Raw genomic sequence first — 11,150 nt, forward strand, 5'->3', positions numbered from 1 at the left:
TCCTAGGTGGGGGGAGTAATGAGTGAGTTCTCGCTCTATCAGTTCCTGCAAGAGCTGGTTGTTCAAAAGACCCTGGCACCCCTCTCTCTCTCTCTTGCTTCCTCTCACCATTTGATCTGCTTGTACCCGCCGGCTGCCTGCCACTTTCCACCATGAGTAGAAGCAGCCTGAGGCCCATGCCAGACACAGCTGTCCCAGAATCATAAGCAAATAAACCTCTGTTCATTATAAATTACCCAGTCTCAGGTATTTCTGTTATAGCAACACAAATGAACTAATATACACACTTACCGGCCAAGAGCAGCAATTTAGGAATAGGACAACTAAGAAAGAGATTGGATAAGCCTCGGAACCAGCCATCCCAGTATTTTTCCGTTTTTGCCAGTTCAATTCTCCACGTATATGGATGGTCTTTCTTGGTCTGGTGAAATAAGAGCAAGTTCTGAGTCTCCAAGGGCAACCCCTGGAGGAACAGGATAAAAACTAGGTCCCTGGGAAAAGGAAAGGGAAGGAAACTAGCACTTATTAAGGCCCTACTGTGTCCCAGTCATTTTAATATACATTTAATCCTTATAACAGTCTTATTATATAGGTTATTGTTGTAATCTCCATTTTTAGATAATTAGAAGTTGTAAACTTAGGAAACTTAAGGTCACAAAGCTAGTAAATGGCAGAGCCAAGCTTAAGCTTTTCTTATAGCCAGTTGGCAAGAAGGATATACCATCAAAAGATTATGAAGAATACATTACAGTATGAAAAAAATGCTTACAATATAATATTAAGTAAAACAAGCAGAGTATAATATGTCATCTAAGAGGATTACTACCAGAAAAATGTGGTATACTTATGAGAAAGGCTGGAAGGAAAAACTGAAAATAGATTGATTTGCTGGCAGAACATTTTTTTCCTTCATTTTGATTTATGATAATGATATAATATTCCTGCAATAGCAATTTTAAGAAGAAAATATGACACAAATATGAAAAAATGTCAACATCTGTTTAAATCTTGATAGTTGGAAAGTGAATGGGCACAAAGTATACAATCAGTATTAGCTGAACAAATAAATGATTCTCTATACTTTTTTGCATCATTGAAATATGTGAAATATTTTAACCAAAATAATTAGGATACTGTATCAACTACAATACGAAAATCTAGAAGTGAACCTGAGACAGCAACATATTGTGTTAAAGATTGCTGGATGACTAAAATGTCCATACTAAAAGTGATCTACAAATTCAATATAATCCCTACCAAAATCCCAATGGCATTTTTTGAGGAAATAGAAAAAAACATCTTAAAATTCACAAGGAATTCCACTGGACCCTGAACAGCCAAAACAACTTTGAAAAAGAGGAACAAAACTGGAGGACTCACACTCTCTAATTTCAAAATATATTACACAAAGCTGTAGTAATCAAAACAGTTTGGTAATGGCATAAAGACAAATAGACCAATGGAATAGACTAGAGAGCACAGAAATAAAGCCTCACATGTATGGTCAAATGATCTTTGACAAGAGTGTCTAGACCACTCAATGGGGAAAGGACAGTCTCTTAAACAAATAGTGTTTAGTTAACTAAACGAATAGATATACATACACAAAGGAATTAAATTGGGCCCTTATCTTACACCATATATAAAAATTAACTCAAATGGATTAAAGACCTAAATGTAAGACCTAAGACTGTAAAACTCCTAGAAAAAAAATAGGGAAAAAACTTCATGACACTGGACTTGGCAATGATTTCTTAGATATGACACCAAAAGCACAGGCAACAAAAGCAAAAATAGACAAATGGTACTACATCAAACTTAAACACTTTTGTGCATCAAAGGACACAATGAACAAAGTGCAAAGGCAATCTATGGAATAGGAGAAAACCTATGCCAATCTTATATCTGATAAGGGATTAATATCCATAATAAATAAAGAACTCCTACAACTCAGCCACAAAAAATCAAATAATCTGATGAAAAAATGGGCAAAGGACTTGAATAGACATTTCTCCAAAGGCAATATACAAATAGCCAACAAGCATATAAAAAGATGCTCAACATCACTAATCAATGGAGCAACGCAAATCAAAACCACAGCAAGATACCACCTCACCCTCATTAGTAGGCTACTACCAAAAAAAGAGAAAATAAGTGTCAGTGAGGATGTGGAGAAATTAGAAACCTTGTGATCTGGGCTGTCAAATGGTGCAACTGCTATGGAAAAAAGCAAAGTGGTTCCTCAAAAAATTAAAAATAGAATTATTATATGATCCAGCAATTCCACTTCTGGGTTTATATCCAAAAGAACTGAAAGTAAGATCTCGAAGAGATGTTTGCAAACCCATATTCACAGCAGCACTAACCATAACAGTTAAGATGTAGAAGCAACACAAATGTCCATCAACAGATAAATGGATAAAAAAATGTGGTACCACCATGGACACCTTTCAATGACAGACTGCATGTATGATGGTGGTCCAATAAGATTATAGGTTTGTAGTAGGCTATGATAGACTGTGTATACAATGGTGGTCCAATAAGATTATAGGTATGGAGTAGGCTATGACAGACTGTGTATATGATGGTGGTCCAATAAGATTATAAGTGTGTAGTATGCTGATTTGTGCAAGTACAGTCTATGACGTTTGCACAAAGATGAAACTGCCTAATGATGCATTTCTCAGAATACATCCCCATCAAGTGACACATGACTCTGTGTGTGTGTGTGTACACATATATATGTTATTCAACCTTAAAAAGGAAGGAAATCCTGTCTTACTCTACAAATTGGATGAACCTTGAGGACACTGTACTATGTGAAATAAGCTAGTCACAAAAAGACACATCTGTATGATTCCACTTATATGAGGAATCTAAAGTAGTTAAATTCGTAGAAACAGAAAGTACAATGGTGGTAGCCAGGGGCTTCAGGAAGGTGGGAAAAGGGAGTTGTTATTTAACAGGTATAGAATTTCAAATCTGTTTCACAACAGTGGGAATATATCTAACACTAATGAACTGTAAACTTAAAAATATGATTAAGATGGTAAATTTTATGTCATGTGTTTTTTACCGTAATAAAAAGAAAAAGATCACTGGATGGTGAGTCAGAAAACTTCAGTCTTCTAGTTCTGTCTTTGCCACTGACTTTCTCAGGTCCCTTCCCTTCTCTGAGCTTTGGTTTTCCCATCAGTAAAAGGGGACATGATGGTACCTTATGGCTCTAATATTCTCACTAAACAAACAATTCTATCATCTTCTATTAGTATTTTCCAGGCATAAGAAACTTTAAAGTGAAATACTAATTACCATTTCAGTTTGGAACCTCAGCCTGTCCTATTACCTGTGACAATTTCCATTTATGAGCCATTTCTAAATCTCACAAGCCCCTCCCACATGTACACTGGAATTCATATGCAAATGACAAATTTAAGGTAAGGGAACCCCCAAAGATAATAATGTTATGAGAATAAATTTCTTTAAAAAGGAGTTCATCTCAAGTCTTAAAATTTGCAAAAACAAAAAAATTGTGTTTAGAATTAGAGCTGCTCCTATATTTACTGTATTAGAAACAAATCCTTTCTCTGGAGAGTTGGATTATAAAGTTAGTTTAGTTTAGATGCCTGTTAGATGGTGTAGTGGATTGAATAATGTCCCCCCAAAACTCCCTGAAGCTTGAATTGTGCCCCCCCCAAGTTTTATGTATAAGAAACTTAACCCCCACTGTGACTTAAGAGGGTGGGAAATCCTATTATGGTAATTGAAAGGTGGAGCCTTGAAGAGGTCATTAGATCACAGGACCATGCCATAGTGAACAGATTAAAAATGATGGTCAGGGGCGTGGTTCTGAGGGCTTTTAAAAAGAGGAGAGTCTGTCTGTCTCTCTGCTTTCTCTTTCTCTGCTTACACCATCTTGCAATGTGAGACCCCTGGGTCGCTGTCACCACCACCAGATGGACTTTGGACTTCCCAGCCTCAGAAACTGTAAGCAATACATTTTGTTTTCTTTATAAAATGCAGTTCCAGCTATTTTGTTATAAGCAACAGAAACAGACTAATACAGATGCTCTGACAAACGGTAATAAAACGGATTGATATGATGAGATTAAGTTGTTGGGTGGGAGAAGCAGAAAGTTGGTTGCCAATCTTCCTGGGGTGTTTGCCTGTGTAGGATACAGTTCTATGTGTAGAACAAAGGCATCTACCACAGGCCTTGCATTATTTACCAAAGCCTCTCTTTAAAAAGGTGTTTAAAAACATAGATTTTGTGTCAGTCAGACTTGAATGAATGCAAATCCCAAGTCCCATCATTAACTAATAACTATCCCTTGAGAAAGTTACTTAACCTCTTCAAAATTGTTTTCTTAGCTATAAATGGGCAACACAAGGTCTGAAAGAACTGTTTTAAGGATGACCTAAAGATGCTCATGTATGTAAAAGAATAGGAATATGGTCTGGCACATAAATAAGCATTCAACAAAATTTTTTTTAAGAATATAAATAATATTTCAATAATTATGAAAAAGAAGAAGAAATTTGGAGGACTCACACTGCTTGACTTCAAACTTATAACAAAGCTACAACAATGAAGACAGTGTGATACTCTTATAAAGACAGATACATAGAACAATGGAATAGAACTAAGAGTCCAGAAATAAACTCTAACGGGCCGGCCCGGTGGCGTACTGCTACAGTGCGCCGCTTGGGAAGCGCGGCGGCGCTCCCGCCGAGGGTTCGGATCCCACATACAGACCAGCCGCTCACTGGCTGAGCGAGGTGCGGGAAGCAACACCGAGGGTTGCGATCCCTTGCCGGTCCCGGTCCAGTACGGGAGCGACACTGAGGGTTGTGATCCGTTGCCGGTCACGAAAAAAGACAAAAAGGAAAAATAAATAAATAAATAAAAATAAATAAACTCTAACATTTACAGTCAAATGATTTTCAACAAGGATGCCAAGACAATTAAATGGGAAAAGAGGAGTCTTTTCAATAAATGGTGCTGGGACAACTGGATATCCACATGCAAAAGAATGAAATTGGATCCATTCCACTATCATACACAAAAGTTCACTAAAATGAATCACAGACCTAAATGTAAGAGCTATAACTAGAAAACTCTTAGAAGAAAACATAGGCAGAAATCTTTGACCTTTTGTTACACAAAGTCTCCTTAGATATGACACCAAAAGTATAAGGGACAAAAGGAAAAATAAATAAATTGAATTTCATCAAAATAAAAAACTTTTGTACTTCCAAGAATACCATCAAGTAAGTAAAAAAAACCCCATAGAATAGGAGAAAATATTTGCATGTTCTAGACAGACACAAGTAGAACAAGTATCTAGAATACATAGAGAATTCTTACAACTCAATAATAAAGAGAAGTAACCCAAATAAAAAATAGGCAAAAGATCTGAATAGACATTTCTCCAAAGAAGATATACAAATGGACAGTAAGCACGTGAAAAGATGCTCAACATCAGTAGTCCTTAGGAGAATGCAAATCAAAACCACAATCAGATACCACTTCATACAGTAGGATGGCTGTGATCAAAAAGAGGAAATAACAAGTATGGACAAGGATGTGGAGAAACTAGAACCATATACACTGCTAGTGGGAGTGTAAAATGGTGCAGCCACTTTTAAAAATAGTCTGTCAGTTCCTCAAAAGGTTAAACATAGTTACTGTATTATCCAGCAATTCCACTCCTATGTATATGCCCAAGAGAAATAAAAACCACACAAAAAGGTGGACATGAATGTGGAGGATACCAACATTAATAAAGCAAATGTATTTTACAGGGCCTAACTTATAGCTTAGTGGGGCCACAGCCCTGTAGTTTTAGCAAGGCCAAAGCCCTTTAGTTTAAGGTATAGTCTAACTTCTTAGAGTTGCACATAGAAATGCTTAGCTTGGGAAAAACAGAAAACTTTCCCAGGACTAAAGTCTCTGGTGTAGATAAAAAAAATTATAACACAGCAAAAATGCTTGCTCTGGGAGCAGTCATCCTTGGTGCAGCTAAACCTAATGATGGGAAAGTATGTGAGCTAAAGGCTTCAAGGCTGATGGTTAACAGATGTTCCTCATTTCGCCTCCGGCTGTTTCTTTGAGTTTCTTAGGGAACTAAGTGTTGCTTTGAAGATTATCTCATTGTTCTTTTTGTAACCACCTTTGTTCCTTTTCTGTAACTTTCCTGCCTGGAGAATAAAAACTGAGAGAAAACCTGATTCAGGGTTATTCCTAGGAATTCTTCTCTTCTGAAAGAATTGATCCTAGGATTAACCCCTTCTGGGCCTCTCACTGCTCTGGAGAAATGGGCTTTGAGTAATCCTTTGAGTCTCTGTCACCCTGGGAGAGGTGACACATGAATGCTTGTAGGAGTATTATTTGTAAGACAAAGAGTGGAAACAACACAAATGTCCATCCACTGGTGAATGGATAAAAAAATGTGGTATATCCATAAAATGGATTATTATTCAGACATAAAGAAATAAAGTGAAACTTTATTTGAAAACTTTATGCTAAGGTAAAAGAAGCCAGTCACAAAAGACCACATATTGTACAATTCCATTTATATTTTATGTCCAGATTAGGTAAATCTATAAAGACAGAAAGTAGATTAGTGAATGGCTAGGACTGGGAGGGTTGGAGAGCAATGGAAAGCGACTGCTAGTGGATACTCCTTATTGCTTAATGCACCTCAGTTTGCCCTGTCAAAAACACGGCTGATGTTTATAAAACCATACAATTGGGCTTATAAAAAATTACAAAGGAAAAATTAGTTGGAATTAAAACTCAGAGGATCTGGGTATGTTTCAGTTCTAACTTTTATATGTGACCATGGGCAAGTATCTGTACCTGAGTTGTGAAATGGTGATAACTATAATGCAGATCTTAAAATGAGAATTAGAGATGATAAATGTGAAGCATGAAGCACTTAGCATAGTTCCTCGTACATAAAAGGTAAAAAGTAATTGATTGTATCAGAGTCTCAAATATACTAAATAATGCTTGATTACCTTGGCCAAATCTCTTAACTTTTGAGCCTAGGTTTCAACATGGTAATACAGGAGAAAAGATATCCCTTCACCTCATAGGGTGTTGGGAGGGCCAAATAGATCATGTGTTGTTTTTAACTTTGTAAACTCTAAAGAGATACAGTTTTTACCTTTGTAAACTCTGAGGAGATACAAAGTATTATTCTGATCATTGATCTTAAGGATGGCAAGGAGATCCTTACTAAATTAAAAATACTGTTAAAAAAAAATGTGCTCTCCTTGCTAACAGCAGCATCTCCAAATGCAAAGAAGTATGTGGTGCACACATTACCTGCCTTTAGTAAGATGTTTATAATTCATCCCAGAAAGTCTGTTGCTCATGATCACTGAACATTCCCAAGAAAAAAGCACTCCTTTCCATAACTATCCTCAAAGCAACTGCTCAGGAAATACTCACAGAACACTTACTACAACACTTACACAACCCTGAGCTAAACGCTTAGAAAAATTCATGCAGAACATCGGTTTCTTCCCTTAAATTGCATACTTTGTTTCTTTGGGATACAATTCTTGCATAATTAGAGGACAACATGAGTCAGCATTCTAGGGATGATGAGCAGGACACCACAGTATCTTTGAATGTGGCTTACAAAAATCAGTTCTGTTGACTTAATAGGCACAACTTCAAAAAACAGAGTGCTAAGTTGTGTTATATAGATGTTCAGCACTGTATTCCAGAGGGACTAATGTAAACTGAGGTCAGAAAGCTTTCCCAAGGAATAAACCTTGAAAGATGGGTAAGATCTGGATGGGCTAAGAGTAGACTAGAGGAAATATGATTCTTCTCATGAGAGAAACCACAGGAACAGAAGTAAGAAAGAGCCTGGTGAGAAAGCAGTCTGTTTGAGGGTAGGGTATATACTGTAAGTTTTATGTTCCAATAGGTCAGAGCTATCAACGATTAACTTACATATCTCTTATGATAGTGTCTTTGCCCCCTAAAATATCTAACGGTAGACGAAAGGAACAATGTCATCTCCCCTTCCCCACCCACACACACTTGGAACTATTCCCTATCCCATCTTTCCAAGAATGGAAGGCAGTCACTCACCTCCATGTCATCTTCCTTTTTCCTCTTATTTACTGACTCACTTCCTTCTTCATCTTCTTCTTCTTCCTCTATGATTCCTTCCACTATAGATTTTGAGCCTTCTGGACTTGTAATTCCTTCACACCTAGGTTTTTAAAAAAAGTGCTATCACATACCTCTCTTCTATATACAAATTATCTCAGACATACTCATACTTATGGTTTTTTATAATCAAATCCTAGCTAAAACTCGACAATGCTCCTGTGAGGAAGATGTGAAAATGTACATTTCCAGGACTGTGGAAGGTCATGGCCATATGACTATACTCCAAGGGCTGGTTTCCTTTTCTTGCACCAGTAATGACCCATAGAAACGGAGCAACCATATCCTGAGGCATGGCAATAAAAGTTTTACTGGCACTGTCTTATATAATCCTTATAATAATACTATGAAGTAGCTCTGAAGAGTTAAGAAAATTGTCCAGAGTTACCTACCACATGAGTGGATATGGGTGGGATGCAAATCCAGGGCCAACTAACTCCAAAGCATGGTGTTTTTCTGCTGTACCCTGCTTACATTAGAACAAGGCTCAGACAGAATGGTAAAAGGCCCTCCTTTTTAATTAGCTGATAGAAACTGACAATTACAACACCCATGGCCAGCTGAACTTTGCAGATTATCTGACCCGATCAGTTATTGTTTTTTTCCTCTTAGAAATGATATCTCTTTATTATGTAATTAAGTAGAAAAATGATTATTATATGAATAGTTGGTACCATAATTCCTTTAAGAGTGAACTCAATGGAAATAATACACTGACAATTGCTAAATGTAAAAATCCCAAGGGCCTGAGTAGCAGCTAGTGCCAAGAGTTTGCTCTGCACAACAAAGCAAAATCTGTTATTTTGCCCTTGAGAAGGAAAGAGAGAGAAGGGAGAAAAAGAGCAAACGAGCAAGATAAAAAGATACTGGGTCAGCAGTAGATTTTCAAGAACAATAACTTATCCTTTTCTGTCTTGTTTACCAAACCTTCAATAAAGTGTATGTTCACAAATGCTTTGTTGAGTGGGGGTTTTCCAAGAAACTTGACCAAGTTTCACATCTAGTATATATCACAGACATGATAAAAAAAAAATAGTATAACAAAGAAATATGTGCTTTGAGTTTTCACAGCCTGTGGATTAGGAGGTTCAAGGCAATTTCACCTAGATCAAAAAGGGCAGAAAGTTTCCAGCTGTCTATGTGACAATTATCACACACCCACACACACACTCTCACAAACATAGGTTTACTTATTAGGAGAAAACACCACTTGCTATACAATTTTAGAATTACTGAACTACCTGCATGTAAGTCATGTAAATTCTTCACAAAATGCTTCATAACTGCTTAAACAAGGCAGATATAAAAATATTTAGGCAATGAAAAGTGGGCAGTCTCACAGTTTATTCAAAGTCTCTATTCTGTCTGTCTGATATTATACTGGAATTGCCATTTTGGCATAAAATCCATAATTTAGGCCTTGAAGTCAAGTACATAGGAGTTTAAATCTCAGCACTGTCATCCACTAGGACGTGACCCTAGGAATATCATTTACTTCTCTAAACTTCCATTTCCTCATCTATGAAACAATACTTATCTTGAGGTATTTTAGGGATTAAATGAGAAAGTGCAAATGAATTAATGAATCCAGGTAATGAATATCAATGGCTACTCACATTAAAAAAAAAAAAAAAGAGCGACAATCAGACACTATGTGCTTCCTGGTAATAGTGCACAACATCACCTATAAAGTATTCTTGCAACAAAACGACAACAAACAAACAAGCCTAAACTTGATCAAGCCTCTGGATCTTATGATTTACAGACAATACAGGGAACCAAGAAATATGTTAAATTACAGTCTGAGGATTCAATCAGCAAATCCGGATTTCGGGAGATTCTCTGAGCAAACAACCAGGTTTCCTCAACAAATAAATTGCAAGTAAACAAACAGAGAGAGAGAGAGAGAGAGAGAGAGGGAGAAGGAGAAAGATAGAAGGGGAAGCTATAGATTAAACAACACTTAAGAGATATATCAACCAACTGCTATGTATCTACCTTATTTTGATTCTGATTTTAACAATAAAAATTATTTATGAGATGATCAAAATGTAAATACTAATTAGATATTTGATGATATTAAGGAACTGTTAATTTTTTAGGTGTGATAATGTCATTGTGATTATATGTAAAGAGTCTATCTTTTAGAGTATACTAAAACCTTACAGAGGAAATTTCTTTGGAGTTTTCTTCAAAATATTTTGTGCTAAGAAGTAAATAGATGCACAGATGAAACAAGATTGGCCATGAGTTAATTGTTGAAAATAGGCAATGAGTAAACTGGAGTACATTGTATTATTCTACTTTTATATATTTGAAATTTTTCCATAATACAATGTATTCAAAATGAGATAGTATATATAAAATACCTAGTACAGTGCCTGGCAAATAGTAAGCATGCAATAATGCCATTATCATTTTCATCTAACTCTTACACTCCTGTCTGTTATGCTGGGCAACATTTTTTCAATTCACCTAAAGTTTATTTTGTGACCACAGAGCAATAGTCAGGACCCATGTAACTATCAGGAAAGATCAACTGGGCTAAATAATTTCAGTTTACCCTTAGAATCCAGCTTTCACTCAGGTTATGCCAGTTTTTACATTATAATTCCCTCACAACCAGGTTTGGCTTAGAAGGAAACTGTTACCAAAATGAAACCATAACTGCCAGCACTAAAGTGGACACTTAATTTTCAATGTTTTCTCTCTGGGATTCTTCACTTTTTAATACCTAGAGTTGTGCTAAGGTAATCCAGTATTATATAGAGGACACTAACGGGCTTTGGGATTTCTTAAAAAAGAAAGGAGGGCCGGCCGGTGGCTCACTTGGGAGAGTGTGGTGCTGATAACACCAAGGCCATGGGTTTGAATCCCTATATAGGGACGGCTGGTTTGCTCACTCGGAAGAGCATGGTGCTGACAACACCAAGTCAAGGGTTAAGATCCCCCTACT

General features: G+C 36.6%; 1 protein-coding gene across 1 annotated transcript in view; it reads right to left on the reverse strand.

The window, feature by feature from the left end:
• Positions 1-268: 268 nt before the first annotated feature.
• Positions 269-11,150, reverse strand: part of LOC103582632 (protein phosphatase methylesterase 1-like) — a gene marked incomplete at its 5' end in the record, with an annotated part of 18,402 nt that continues 7,520 nt past the window's right edge. Inside the window, 2 exons of the mRNA XM_008564178.1 lie at positions 269-421; positions 8,114-8,237. Of these exons, the coding sequence (XP_008562400.1) occupies positions 275-421; positions 8,114-8,237 (271 nt within the window). The remainder of the gene's footprint in view (positions 422-8,113; positions 8,238-11,150) is intronic.

The sequence above is a fragment of the Galeopterus variegatus genome, unplaced genomic scaffold, assembly GCF_000696425.1.
Source record: "Galeopterus variegatus unplaced genomic scaffold, G_variegatus-3.0.2 Scaffold17109, whole genome shotgun sequence".
NCBI lineage: Eukaryota > Metazoa > Chordata > Mammalia > Dermoptera > Cynocephalidae > Galeopterus > Galeopterus variegatus.